General features: G+C 38.9%; 2 protein-coding genes across 2 annotated transcripts; one reads left to right on the top strand and one right to left on the bottom strand.

The window, feature by feature from the left end:
- Positions 1-218: 218 nt before the first annotated feature.
- Positions 219-6,885, bottom strand: LOC140148812 (dehydrogenase/reductase SDR family member 11-like). The gene is made up of 2 exons (XM_072170882.1): positions 6,643-6,885; positions 219-1,372 (listed from the first exon to the last, which is right to left on the bottom strand). The coding sequence occupies exons 1-2, from the start codon at positions 6,784-6,786 to the stop codon at positions 701-703; spliced, it is 816 nt and encodes a 271-aa protein (XP_072026983.1). The 5' UTR covers positions 6,787-6,885; the 3' UTR covers positions 219-700.
- A 262-nt stretch (positions 6,886-7,147) lies between these two features.
- On the top strand, positions 7,148-14,981 carry LOC140148811 (dehydrogenase/reductase SDR family member 11-like). Its single transcript, XM_072170881.1, has 2 exons — positions 7,148-7,352; positions 14,010-14,981. Exons 1-2 carry the CDS (start codon positions 7,233-7,235, stop codon positions 14,667-14,669), a joined length of 780 nt encoding a protein of 259 aa, XP_072026982.1. The 5' UTR covers positions 7,148-7,232; the 3' UTR covers positions 14,670-14,981.
- The last annotated feature ends 436 nt before the right edge of the window (positions 14,982-15,417 follow it).

Below are 15,417 nucleotides of genomic sequence, written 5' to 3'. Positions count from 1 at the left end.
CTTCGAAAGTAACAATCACTCGCAATAAAGAATTGTCTTAAATAACCATTTCGTCCGTGTCTGTTAGAATAACCATGATAACCTGACAGTCTTTATCTCCAGTCACTGGATTACCTTCTTCATTATTAAAAACATTTATTGACAGCTATTACCAATACCTTTTCATCAATGAGTAGCCTACATAAAGAATAACAAAAAAACATTTGATGCAAATCGTACATTAAGACTTTATCGATTTATTATTAAGAGACTAATCGAAACATCGAGATTCCCATAAAATGCAATTACATCAAGGGTTGATCCAGACCCCCCTCCAAAAGGTTTAAGAACAAGAATTTTCAGGCAAAATTGACACAATGTTTCTACTCCACAGGTACCCCTCGCACTTCCACCAGAGTGAAATGGCCAATAGAACCGCATTTGCCGTTAAATTTGCTCGCACCGAAAAATCTTTATGAGCTGGCCCCTTTTAAAAACTTGGATGCACCTGGAGTAGGTCTGCAAAGAAATGTTTTTGGAACTTCTGTATACGTCTACAAATCCGACTACTATCCAAATGAATGAACCTGTCTTTCCGAGATCTCTTTATTGGCATAAGAGTGATAACCTGATACCCATAGCTTTATACAGCTCTGGTCAAAACAACAAAAGAATGGCCTAAATCTAAATATAATAATCAAATATAAATTAAATTAAACACTCATTTTGGAATGGCGTTAATAATAATATCATGAACCTGGACATGTGGCGGTGCCTGTAGCGCATAAATCACGGCGTCTGCTACATCCTCTGGCTCTATGCTGGGATCCTTGGCATACCACTCATCAACAGTTCCTGGATCATCTGGTAAAATCTGATAAGAGAACGGTGTTCTCACCATTGGTGGACAAATACACGAGATCCGAATATGACTATTGATTTCTCGTAGTTCTTGGCGAAGTCCTTCAGTCAATGCTCTGACCATGAACTTTGTTCCAGAATAAAAATGCAAGGTTGGACGAGGACTAACTTGGTGGCATGCACCGCTGCCTATATGAATTACATGCCCATCGTCAACTCCTTTCTCACGCATTTGTCGAATAGCTTCCCTGGTACATATAGAGAGTGCAAGAACATTGATTTCCAGCAGACTCCGCCAGTCCGCAGTATTGCCCTCGAGAAGTGTAGGACCGTTCCTGGAATGACCTGCGGAGTTGATACAGACATCAACACTACCGTGATGGCTTTTGATGTGTCTAAACATTTTCAGAATGTCGTCTTCTTTTGCCAAGTCACATGTGAAAGGCTCAAATGTTCCTTTGATGGAATCATCTTCTTTGAATTGCATCTGCATCACTTCTAGGTTTTCACTTTGGATATCACACCCTATGACCTGTATTGGTATAGATGGAGATGGAGAGACAGGTGGAAATGAGAGAGATAGTGATAGCGGGAGAGGGATGGAAAGGACGAGGAAAAGAGAAAGAGATCGAGAGTATTGGTTAATTTTCATTTTACTGGTATACGAATGGAAAATGAAGATACATTCTAGTTCTACGGATATTCTGCTGCTTAGGCGACAAAACAAAAACATGTACGGGCAAATGGACTTTGAAGTAGGGTCAGTCGGTCGGGATCTTTCCCTGGAGGCTAAAATGACTGTAAAATATCACAGAAAGCTTGAAAATTTGGCAAATGGTACATACCGGTATAGGCTATATTAGGGACAAACGTATATACCTACATAGGGTCTATTATACCGTCGGCATATCAATGTACAGGGTGAGTTCAAATGATCTGTTGGGGTATGTGGGGTAAGTGGTCTGTTGGCCGTGACCCACCTTTTCATATCATTTATAGATTCTGGGAAAGAAAGTTTTTGAGAAGGCCTACATACATTTCACTTAGGCCACTGAGGACAAAATCTATGAGTCTGCATATCCAAAGATTACTTAATTTCTTGTAGCACGTTCAGTTGGGTCTAACGTTGTATTGGAGTTACAGGGTGCATGTGCCTAAACTTAATGCTAGCAATATATCATGAGCTTGAGGGTCCAATTTGAACACCAAGGGCCCACAGGTGTAACTTGATATTTTTGGTAATAAAATCAGGACAAATTAAATCATACCCGCTTTCGTTACAAACTACAATGTAATTGTTTAGTTACATGGACCACTTACCCCTTGCTTTTGTGTGGGGTAAGTAGTCCACACCTATCTTAGTCAGGAACTTTTTATTTTATATCTGCACTACAAAAGTAGCATGTGTAGGCCTATTACATCACGACATTTATCTCCATTGATAAATAGTCCCAAAGAAACACAAATAGGACAGTTTACATTGGTTTCCCAATGCACAGACCACTTCAATACCTGGTATGGGGTAACTGGCCAATTTCATCCATTGGCAGTGGTTTGTTTAATGGGCAAACAATTGCAAAAATATTCTTCCATCAACAGTAACAGTAAAGCAAACAAGACTTTCCAGACTCATACCATGATTTTATATGGACATTTTAGGCTGAGTCCTTAAGTGGACCACTTACCCCAAAAATATGACCTTTTTGCTTCAAGAAAGGTATGTCGCAGGTAGGTCAAACTATACTTTTTCTGAATCGTTGCAGTGAGGAATAATTTGGTGGGCTTGTTAACCATGTTAACCAGATTCGAGCAACTTTGAAATTTGACCCCTGTGTTGACCTTTAACCTTGAATATGGCCGGAGTGCCGGGAATTATTTTTTGTTAACATCTTGAATGTGTTATTGGACCATAAAAGGAAGCTAAAAAGTTGCTTTTGTAGAGTCATGGGGGGGTCATCATTAAAATTCCTGTATCCGGACTAATGTATTAGGGCATTTAGGGACCGTTCACAAACATTTGTTGGGGGCCTGATGCATAAAAGGGGGGGCTTAAAAATTTTGACCCTCCTAAGGGGGGGGGGCCTGAACAAAAATGACCACAAATTTTCCTGGGAAAATTCAGGTAAAATTGAGTTATATGCTTTTCTATGGGGTTGACCCATAAGGGGCTGGGCTGAATTTGTGAGGTCTGAAAAGGGGGGCCTAACAAGTGTTTGTGAACGGTCCCTTAGGCTAGTACAAGGAACTAATTTTATACGTTGTCTCTGGACACGATCGGTCCGAATTTTGATATTACGTGGTGAACTATGATTTAGGCCAAATAAAAATTAATGTTTCACGTTACCCCCCCCCTCCTTCCTTTTTTGAGGTTTATTCAATTATATTCTTATTTAAAATTCAGTTAAAACTATTAAAAAATACGTCTAGGAAGTTGAGATGCTTTCTATAGCCTTGCTATCCAAAAAACTTTTGGAAGCTTTTGTGACCATAGAGGCGGGCATAGAGGGGGCCTATACGTAATACGTATACCCGGTAGGCCTACCTCAGGCACCTCTCAGACCAACATAATAAAAAAGGCCTTCCTTTTTCCAGTCATTTATTAATATTTTAGGCGTATACGCCACATGTACGCTAAAACAATAAAATTTAATGGGTATTTACATCGATTTAGTACTAGTTGTACATGGTCGATTGAACTGGTCAACGTTGCTCCGTCATACCTCTGTGACGCTCCATCGATCCATGCATGACTACCTGAATACCAGCCTTTTAATGTATCACTATTCTTTTGTGTTCCATAATTGCTTCACTGTTTTGCTCTGATGAACACTACTATTATGGTTTATGTACTTGTCAATATTTATTAAGTTTATTTAATTTGAATTGATCACTTCTTAACTAAGTGATTATTTTTGTATTTTACATAACTTTTTTTTTTTTGCTATTGTTGTTAATTGTTTTATGTTCTATGTCCGATTTCATCCCTGATATCAAATTTGATCCATTTTCATTCAACTGTTCACTTAATTCACATAATGATTTTTTTGATGACTCTCAGAATCTTAGCTATGAAAAAATCAATAGCTGCAATTATCTAGGTGGTGATGATTTGCCTGACGCAACCGATTTTAGCACCAGTAAACCTCTCAATCCTGCATCTTAACACCAGGAGCCTCAATAAACATGCAAATGATTTTTCAAATTATCTCTCCATCTTTGATCATCACTTTGATATTTACGGCTTTAGTGAGACATGGTTTAATGATCAACATGAAGCCGACTTAGTCGACTTGACTAATTATTCATCTGTAAACTGCATGAGGCAGGAAAGACAAGGAGGTGGAACGTCGCTTTACATAAATCCAAACATAAATTTTCGAGAAAGGAATGATCTTAAACTTGAGTGTAGTCATTGCGACACAGTGTTCGTCGAGATAAATCACAAGTCACAAAACACTATCGTTGGTATCATTTACAAGCCAGAATATGTGATTTTTGACGATTTTAGGAACCAACTTTCTAAAACTTTGGACATTATCGCCAGAGAAAAGAAAAAAATGTTATCTTTTAGGAGATTTCAACATCGATCTCTTAAAATACGATCAATGTTCAAAATCCAACCAATTTGTCAACTTGATCTTTTCGCATGATTTTTTCCCATGTATTGATCGTCCAACCCGTGTGGTTCGCAATCGGCATGGCGTGATTTCTTACTCATTAATCGACAATATATTCACCAACGATGTCTCAAGTAAACATAAGTCTGGCATCACTATTACAGATCTCACTGATCACTTCCCAATCTTCACTATTTCAAAGGGCGCCAGGTTCAATTCGCCACCCAAACCAACTGTCAAACGAGTCAGGCAACTCAAGCCTAATAACATCAAAGGCCTCAATAACGCCCTTTCTCTAACTAACTGGCATCTTGTATATGATACTGATGACCCTGAGGTAGCTTACAATATGTTTTATGATAAATTACTTACTTTACTGGATATTCATTGTCCTATGAAAAACACTAAATCTAACAACCGTAATAATCCAAAAAAGCCCTGGGTCACAAAAGGCCTGATACAATCTATTAAAACTAAAGATAAATTATACAAAAAATTTATATCTAAACCCACTGATGATAATAAAACTAAATATACTAAATATAGGAACCACCTTAATAGTCTCCTCCGAATTGCCAAAAGATCATTTTTCACCAAAGAAATTGAGCTCCATAATAATAACATGAAAAAGATGTGGTCTACTTTGAACAGTCTACTTGGGAGAAACAAACATTCTAAACTCCCTGATTTTTTCACTGATAGCTCTGGTGCCAAAATCACTAATCCACATGAAATTGCCACCAAATTCAACGAGTTCTTCACCAACATTGGAACTAACCTTGCTGATAAAATTCCATCTCCTGACAGGGATTTTCAGGCTCGATCCACGCCTTCCATAATGAACAGCATTTTTCTATCTCCAACAACACCAGATGAACTAACTAAATTATGTGCAAAATTAAACGTTAGTCATAGTTCGGGTGTGGACGGCGTCAGCACTATTCTATTAAAATCAATTATTAATAATATCAGCAAGGTCCTCTGTCATATCTTTAACTCTTCAATCAAAAACGGCATTGTTCCTGACAAACTAAAACTTGCCAAAGTAACTCCAATTTTCAAGTCAGGGGACTCCCATGACTTTTCAAATTACAGACCCATCTCAATTCTTCCAGCTATTTCTAAACTACTTGAAAAGGTTACATATAACCGAATTTATGACTTCATTTCATTTCACAATATCCTTAGTCCCAAACAATTTGGTTTCAAACAAAAACGTTCCACCTACATGGCTATCAACGAACTCTACACCAAAATTACCAATTATCTTGATAATAGGCTCCATACAGTTGGTATTTTCCTAGACCTTAGCAAAGCCTTCGATACACTTAACCATGAAATTCTCTTGAATAAACTTGACACTTATGGTATTAGAGGCACTGCTAATAATTGGATACGCAGCTATCTTAATAACAGAAAACAATATGTAGTTTTCAATCAGAGTTCCTCTGATATGACATCTGTCACATGTGGTGTACCACAGGGATCGATATTGGGCCCACTTTTGTTTTTAATTTATATTAATGACCTTCCTCTTTGTTCCAACAATGCGGACTTCGTCATATTTGCCGATGACACCAATATTCTTTTTTCACATAAAGATCAAAACTCCTTGAAACTCTAGTTAACAATGAACTAGTAACCATTTCGAACTGGTTTAAACTAAATAAACTTTCAAAAAAAAAAAAAAAAACTAATTTCATGATTTTCAAAAATAAATACAGTAATATTCATAACAAAGATATTAAAATTCTCATAGATAATCATATTTTAGACAAAGTTCACACAACTAAATTTCTAGGCATATTAATTGATGACGATGTTTCATGGAAATCTCACACTTCCAATGTATCCAAAATGGTCTCTAAATATAATGGTATTATCCGTAAGGTTCGCCCCTATCTACCTCAGGAATCATTACATACACTTTATAACACCTTTGCTCTCCCCTACTTATCCTACTGCAACATTATCTGGGCTGACAAAAATAATTCCCATATAAATTCATTATTCCTTATACAAAAAAGAATTATTCGGACATGCACCAACTCTCTTTGGCTTGCCCATACAGACCCGCTACATGCTGACTGCGGAATTGTAGACTCGCTGTACATGGCAAACATGCATGCAGTAAAGTAGAATATATAATAAGCTTATAATTTTAGTAGCTTTTGGTGTGACTTACTTTCATTCCATACCGTACAAGTTTGTCAGTTATTGAAGCACCTATACCACTGGCAGCTCCGGTAATTAAAGCTACTCTTCCAAACCATCGTGCCATTCCACTTTTTCCAGTGTCAGAACTTCCGATCGGCGGCGTCGCCGACATGATTTCCTCCCTGGATTTCCTTCTTGTTCAGTGCACGGCCTTCAAGGCTGTTGTTTGACCTTTCTCGATATTGAATTATTGTGCATTAACCATGACCTAAGCTGAACCATGAACTCAATACAAAGCAACAATAATACTTTATTCTATTTTTAGAACACAAACTCCGTCTGGCCTGTTTTTCACTGTGATTGTATTATGCGACAGCGGGAGAACTTCGCCCTGAGGAATTAGAATGTCGTCAGCATAAATTGTTGGAAACCTCTGGCGCCGGCGCGTCTGGGCGAAATCATCATTGACCTGCGCCACAGATTCAGATACTCTGTGCCTGCGCGGGAGAGACTCGAGAATACAGTATTTCAGGTCAAATGAAACCACCGATCTCTATGTACATTTTACACTGCACTGCTAATAATACATTGTACATACAGAGAAACTAGTATTATTTAATGTCGGCGATGGAAAGGATTGGAATGACTAGGTGGACTGGAAGAGTAGCTTTAGTTACAGGAGCAGCCAGTGGGGTTGGAGCTTCAGTTGCTGATAAACTTGTACGCCATGGAATGAAGGTAAAAATTGTCAACAGCGGGTATAAAGCTATTTACCAGGGCCTGTGCTATGGCTATGTACCGACTAACTACTGTACTGTGCCAACATTGACAAATGAAATGGGTGCAATTGACAAAATGTTGAACCATTACAAAATAAACTAAAAGATATAAGGCCAAAATAGAAACAGTTTTCCACCATGGTGGGATAATTCTGAATTGACACTACTCAATTTGGGTGTACTTTGTCTTGGGTCCAATCTCTATCATGGAAAGTTTGCTATATCTTTCTAAATACCGTAAAACCTACAAGCATATATAGTGTTTTTTATGAAAGCTAAATTAATTCGAATTCGCATTGGATTTCTGATGGTGAAAACATTCAAAAATATCATTTTATTTCACAATTTTTTTTTATTTTCAAAAACGAAGACAAATTGCCATTGGCAAAACATAATGGGCCAAAACTGATGAGTTTTCGGCTAAGATTTACTATACCCTACCACATTTGGCCGTCGCCGAAGCTACCCTAGTTTTAGCCCTGCTACACCGACGGCGCGAAACTCGATGATAGGATTACATTGAATGATGTATGGATTAACTCAGTGCAATAAATAAATCACTTAATTCACCAAATTAAATAAACGAACGAGAGAGATTCAAAACAACATTGTAGTAATTTAATTAATAAATTAACGTTCTTAAACAATTAACTTTGATCAATATTCAGTTATTAATGTTATGCCCATGAGGAAGGTTATCGTTGTTGCAGGGCTACAGCGACATCGCCGTTTGATAGAGACTTTAATTAACAAACAAACAAACAAACAAACTTTATAAATATTCACCCATTAATGTGAAGCCTATGAGGAAGGTTATCGTTGTTGCAGGGCTACAGCGACATCGCCGTGTGAACTTTGAACGACAATTTCTCAACAACCCTACTACCGATTTCCATGATTTTTGTACCAAATGTTTTCTTTTTAAAAGACCTTGCTAAGTATAATGATAAAATTTGTCATGATTATACATCGTTCATAAAACGCCCCTACCACTCACAAGCTGTACTTTACATTGACCGCGTTCTTACGTTCAATACAAATCTGAATAAAGATGGAAGATTAAATTACAAGTTCTGTTTCATCTTAATACTAATTATGGCGTGTCCGTCCGTCCTCTGTCCGCGGCTGCTATCGGCGTGCTTTCGCGGCTCACTAACGCGTGCTTTCGCATGATGCGCATCGCTAGCGTCCAGCGGCATCGCTACAGGCGTCCAGCTGATGCGCTATCACGTAGTTCGCAGAGTACCAACGGGCGCAGTGCGAGTATCAGAAAGCATTACAGTGTGGCTAATCGTGCAGGTGCATCTGATCGGATCAATAGGCCTATTTTCAACACACACGTGCAGAGGCCTATTACTCAGAACATGGCTATTTCCAGGGTATTCTTTTGGGGGGGCTCATATGTGGTAGCAGGACAGGGCTTGGAAGAGGCTAACGATGGGTTTCAGATTACGGCCAAGTAAGCGTCACAGCTACAAAACTACTAAGTTGATTATTGTGTCAAATTGAGTCTTCATCATTGAGAGACGTATATCATAGTTAGTTTAAAAGGTCAGGGCAGGTAGGCCTATGGGTAACGGGTGTTGCGTAATTAGAGAAAGTCCTATCACGAGAACCACCTCTCTGGAACCACCCAACCCGAGAACCACCCAATCCGAGAACCGCGAAATCTAGTTCACAATGTTTTGTTGAACTTGTAAAAGAAATGTCTTATGAATGATGCCTATTTTTTCACCTAATTAGTCGGGACTGTATGAGCGATGGACGACAATTTTCTTCTTAATTAACTTTTCAGTGGTCACGGTCAAGCCTTACATTAGACAGGCGCCGGGCGATTTTTACCCAGTGGTTCCAACCTTTTGGCTCCTGGTTCAAGTGAAAAATGCATAGACCAGGAGCCACTAAAAACAAGTGTTTGGCTCCTGGTATAAAAGCTTAAATTGACCAGTATAAACTATAATTGACTGATTTTGTGCTCAGTTGGCAGGTCAACATACATGACAAACCACTATATTGCTTCAAAAAGAAAAAAGAATAGCAGTTTAATTAATCTTACAAGCAACTAAAATGTCCTTAAAGTCCTCAGCAAGTAAAGTATTAATACTAGTCCAGGTGCAATTTAAATTTATCTTGCCACTTTGACCTTCTTAAATCCCAAAACACTTGTTCATTGAAGTTATTGCACTTTTTGAACGCAATTTTCTTATCTGGTTCAGTTCATGAAAAGAGTGGGTCACTGGGTTGCCAGTTTTATTCATTTGATTTACAAATTTAAGTTTTTTCTTTGATTTCATGATTTTGTATGATTTAAGTTTTGTCTAACATGTAAAAATTATAAAAACTTATTATTTTTGTTTAAATTGGTTGGTTTAAATTTTGTTTACACTTTGGTATACACATAATGCTGGAATGGATAAAACCTTTAAAACTAATTCATTTCTTCATTTCTTGAAATTGCTCCTGGGTTTGCAAAAATGGCTCCTGGTTCAGCAAAAATCCCAAGGACCAGGAGCCGCTTTTTGGCTCCTGGTCTTGACATGCTTAATGTAAGGCTTGGTCACGGTCCTGTTTTTATTTATATATAACAATTGCAAAGTATGAAATCACATAAACCAGTGTATACGTCGTTCATAAAAGGCCCCAACCAGTGATAACCAGGTGCAAAAGTTCTGTTTCTTCTTAATTAACTTTTCAGTGGTCACGATCCTGTTTTTATTTATAATATCTGGAAATTAAGAAATCACATAAACCAGTGTATACGTCGTTCATAAAATGCCCCAACCAGTGACAACCAGGCTGTAGCACGGCAACAGCGGTACATTCACCCAATGGCAAGGTATAGGTTAGCGGCGTCGCTGTAGCACGGCAACAGCGATACCTTCCTCCTCTTCATTACATTTATTTGCTAACATGATCAAGTCATTACAAAGTACACAAAAAGTCTAGCTTTGCGCCGTCGCTGTAGCACAGCAACAACGATAGCCGGCTACCGTCGGGCGTAGCCCAGTAAAAGGTATAGCCGGCGCCGTCGCTGTAGCACGGCAACAACGATAGCTTTCGCCGTCGGTGTAGCCCAGTAAAAGGTATAACCGGCGCCGTCGCTGTAGCACGGCAACAGCGATACCTTCCTCCCCTACATTAATTTGGTGACATGACCAAATAAGGTATACCTCAGTGCCATCTTACTATAAATAGGGGAATGTTGTATGTATGTATGTGTGTATGTGGTTTATGTAAAAGGCTCCTTCAGTTTCGATCCAAATGTCGCCAAATTCATACGGGAGATCGAGGAATATACGGGAAATTGCCTGGACTTTATTTGGTTGAAATCGGTCAAGAATTGGCTGCAAAAACAGTGAAAATATGGGTAAAAACGGGTTTTTGTTATGAAAAACTGCAGCTGGTAGGCAGCGTCAGCGCCAGCGTGCGTAATGCGCACTACGCCAATGCGCGCGCAAACGGCGCAGAGCCACGCGACTTGCGAGCCAGAGACCAGTGGACATGATAATATAGAAAGTGGACATGATAATATAGAAAGAAGGAAAAATAAATAGAAAATAAAAGACAAAAAGGTACATGGATTGGACGGGTCCGCATACACGCTATGAGAGGACGTAATAGATACGGGAAAAATGTGTGTTGTATAAACAACATGAAGCGGTACTATAAAGAAAATGGAAACTAAAATGACAAAAGAGGTACGAGTAATAGGCCAACGGGTACCGGGTTAAAGTATAAGAAGAGAAGACAGATTTATATAAATAAAATATACCTTTTCAATGATTCTACCTGTTCAGTAATTCTTCCTGTTAATAGCGAACGCTCCCATTTAGGCTTACTCACTAGCGGGGACCCGCGCGAAGCGCGGGTATCCCGCTAGTCGGTGTTAACATACGGAAATAGGTATACTTTCGCGCTGTCGGTTTAGCCCCTCAAAAAAGTCTAGCTTCGCGCCGTCGCTGTAGCATGGCAACAGCGACACCTGCGCGCCGTCGGTGTAGCCCAGTAAAAAGGTATAGCTTTGCGCTGTCGCTGTAGCACGACAACAAGGACACCTTCGCGCCGTCGGAGTAGCACGGCAACAGCGATACCTTCGCGCCGTCGGTGTAGCCCTGTAAAAAGGTATAGCTTCGCGCCGTCGCTGTAGCACGGCAACAGCGATACCTTCCTCCCCTACATTCATTTGGTGACATGACCAAATAAGGTATACCTCAGTGCCGTCGGTGTTACCATACGGAAATAGGTATACCTTCGCGCAGTCTGTTTAGCCCCTCAAAAAAGTCTAGCTTTGCGCCGTCGCCGTAGCACGGCAACAACGACACCTTCGCGCCGTCGGTGTAGCCCATTAAAAAGGTATAGTTTCGCGCCGTCGCTGTAGCACGGCAACAGCGATACTTTCGCGCCGCCGGTGTAGCCCTGTAAAAGGTCTAGCTTTTGCGCGCCGCTGTAGCACGGGAACAACAATACCTTCCTCCACCACACTCAATATTTGCTAATATGAGGCCTACATAAGGTGCACCTTTGCACCATCGGTGTAGCCTCACGGAAATACATGCAGGTCTACCTTACCGCCCGCCGGTGTAGGCCCCTCATAAAGGTCTAGTTAGCGCCGTCGCTGTAGCACGGCAACAGCGATAGGCTTCGCGGCGTCGCTGTAGCACAGCAACAACGATACCTTCATTCACCAACACATCATTATTCATTATTCAATATATGATACTTGACGTATTTACTCCATGAAATAAATGCTACTCATTCTTAATCAAACCACTCATTAACAATAATATTAACATTCCTCTTATCAATATAACTTTAATCACTATTAACAACCATTGTTAATTACTTACAACAACCCTCTTATCCCTCACACTCATTATTATTATGTCATAATTATTAATTAACTACCATCGCCCTCTAATCCATCATAATAATTAGAATTATATAATCATTCATAACCAATTACAATCGGCCACCTTATACGTCACACTAATCATAATTATATCATGCTTATTAACATCATCTTTTGATGCGATCAATCATTATTACTTGAGTACATTAAAATCTATTACGCATAATTAATACTTCTAAGTCATTATATAATGCAATATAGTTATTTCATTATGCTTAAATTAAATTCAAATATGACATTATATCTAGAAGTAACCACAATAATTTAATCGTACTAACACTTATTACCTTGATGAATGCAAACTTCATTAAGTCAAACGCCGACATACTTTATTAAAAACCTGACTCATATTCCTCTAACTTAATTTAAATCTATCGTATAAATAAGTAATTCGCACCGACGTCGGTGTAGTTTCACAAAAAAGGTGCAGCTTCGCGGCGCCGTCGATGTGGTAGGGTATTCTAAAGGTACTCCGAGTTTTCAAAGGGGTAATCGCCCGCGTAATCGCCATGAATTTCATGATTTCAATGAAAAAATAAAAAAATTGCATGTATACATGTATGCATGTACCGCATTGGATTTGTAATCACTCGGGGGACCTTATTGTATTTTGTTTGTGTAATGAGAAGTGTTTTAGGTCAATTCGAAGGGTAAATTTGATTATAGTTTTCTGCAAGGTTCTTCATCTAAAAAGTGCACAATCTGATTTGGTACATAAACATGAGAGTGCAGTTCCGATGACTGTAAGTCAATCAAGTTGATATCAAAGCTGCATAGCATAGCATTGCATGACCCAGGCATGACCTTATTCTTTTTATGTGATAATCAGGGAGTTGGGCACTGCTGAAGAACCTTGCCAAATACTATAAGTTTCTTCAGATCCAATATGTGAAATGTTTAATTTCTAAGGAGAAAGTGGTCCGATTCTCTTTACAATCTAGACACTACTCGAAAACGGGGTAAAATGTCAAAATTGCTCCACTTATATTCATGACTAAATGGCCGTAAGGATTCAGAAATTCAAAGGTCAAAGCGGGGCCCAGAGGGTTCCGGGGCCTCAAGCGGAAATGAAATAAAGGGCTGTTCCTTGTCCAAGGACCCCCCGCTCTTGCTACATCCCTGCATGTGCCCCCTAATTGATATGAAAATTTAACAAATCCGGTATGAAAATGGCAGAAAAATGGATTGTGCTGCTCCCCACCCCCCATCAGGCCAGGTATCCCCCCAATCATGACACCATAGTCAGGCAAAAACTAAATCTTCAGAATAAATTTGGGGATTTATATGCTCTATTTAGCAGATGACTGGTCATATGCAGGATTAGTAACCATATGTGAGCTATATGTGACACGATCTTGTCCATGGGGGCCAAATTAAGGCGGCAAATTTGAAACTGAGATAAAGGTAAAAATATGGAGTAAAAAACAATAAAATCCATAAGAAAATAGACACCAAAAAACTTCATAACTTTAGAACCAAGTATGCTAGACCTTTGGTGTTTTCAGTAAATGATAAACTATTGTATGTATAATGTAATAATTGCAGTAACTCAATTTTCAAAAATGCCTCCTTTAGCCCCCATGGACCAGATTGTGTCACATACGATTAACACACAGGGATTTGTATTTGGATAAATATGTTGGAATGTTAATTTTGTATCAGAGTCTTCACAGAGCTCTTAAAATATTTATTATTTTTTGTTCGCAGGTCATAGGATGTGATATCCAAAATGTCAAACTCAAAGCAGCACAAGAGAAATTCTCAAAAGAGGACTCCATCAAAGGAACATTTGAAGCCTTCACCTGTGACCTGGCTAAAGAAGATGATATCCTGGACATGTTTCAACACATCAAGTCAACTCATGGAGGCGTCGATGTGTGCATAAACTGTGCAGCTCATGCCAAGAATGGCCCGTCACTTCTTGAAGGGGCAACAGCCGACTGGCGTAGTATGCTTGACGTCAACGTTCTCGGCTTGTGCATTTGTACTCGAGAAGCCGTCAGACAAATGCGTGAGAAAGGAACTGATGATGGACATGTCATCCACATTGGAAGTCTGTCATCTCATCGCGTCCATCCAGATCCAAGAATTCATTTTTATGCTGCCACAAAGTATATGGTCAGGGCAGTAACTGAAGGACTTCGTCAGGAACTTTGTGAAATTAAAAGTCACATCCGCATTTCATGTGTTTGCCCGGGCATGATCAGGACACCTTTCTTATATTCTGTTATGCCCCGTGAAGCTGTTGATGAGTTCAAAGCTAATAACCCCATCATAGAGCCAGAGGATGTGGCAGATGCTGTGATTTATGCACTCCATGCACCACCACATGTCCAGATTCATGACATGATAATACATCCTATTTAGATTGATTTTGTTTGTAGAACAATGGATCAGGATACTGCTAGATGCTCTTTTGTGTTACTGATGATATGTTTTACAACTTACCATGGATCCCTGATGGCCGACTCGTTATCATAATATTGCTGATATTGTGCCAATGACATTTCCCTAGAATATTTTCAAAGAACTTTTCTGGAAAGATTCTGGAGGGGTTCTTTCTTGGCCTAGTGTAATCTGAATTATAAAGAGATTTTATTCTTGGAGCCTATTCAAATAATTTTGAATCTTTTCACTAAAAACAATTCCCCTTTCATAAGATATACAGTATGTGGTCAAGCCCATGAGTGTTAACATTTTATAGTTTATAGTTGTAGTTGTAGTTTATAGTTGTAGTTATAGTTGTAGTTGTAGTTATAGTTGGAATTATAGTTGAGTTTATAGTTGTAGTTGGAATTATAGTTGAGTTTATAGTTGTAGTTGGAATTATAGTTGAGTTTATAGTTGGCTAGATAACTAAAGACATTCTCTGTACCATTGTTGAAATTATGCCATAGCTTCCCATAATGCATTGTTGAAACTATATGCTATACCTATACTCTGTAGCGGAATGTCTTCCCATAATGCATTGCTGTAGATTGTATTGGAATGCTTTCCCATAATTCATTGTTGGAATTCTTGTCCATAATGCATTTTCAAAACCATGTTATTGTCATGTTAAATAGGCCTAGGCCTACATGCATCACCTGTACCTTATATTCCCATACAAAGGATT

This window comes from Amphiura filiformis, chromosome 3 (genome assembly GCF_039555335.1).
Source record: "Amphiura filiformis chromosome 3, Afil_fr2py, whole genome shotgun sequence".
NCBI lineage: Eukaryota > Metazoa > Echinodermata > Ophiuroidea > Amphilepidida > Amphiuridae > Amphiura > Amphiura filiformis.
Note: the sequence above shows the minus strand (reverse complement) of the source record. Positions and strands in the feature narration are given on the sequence as shown.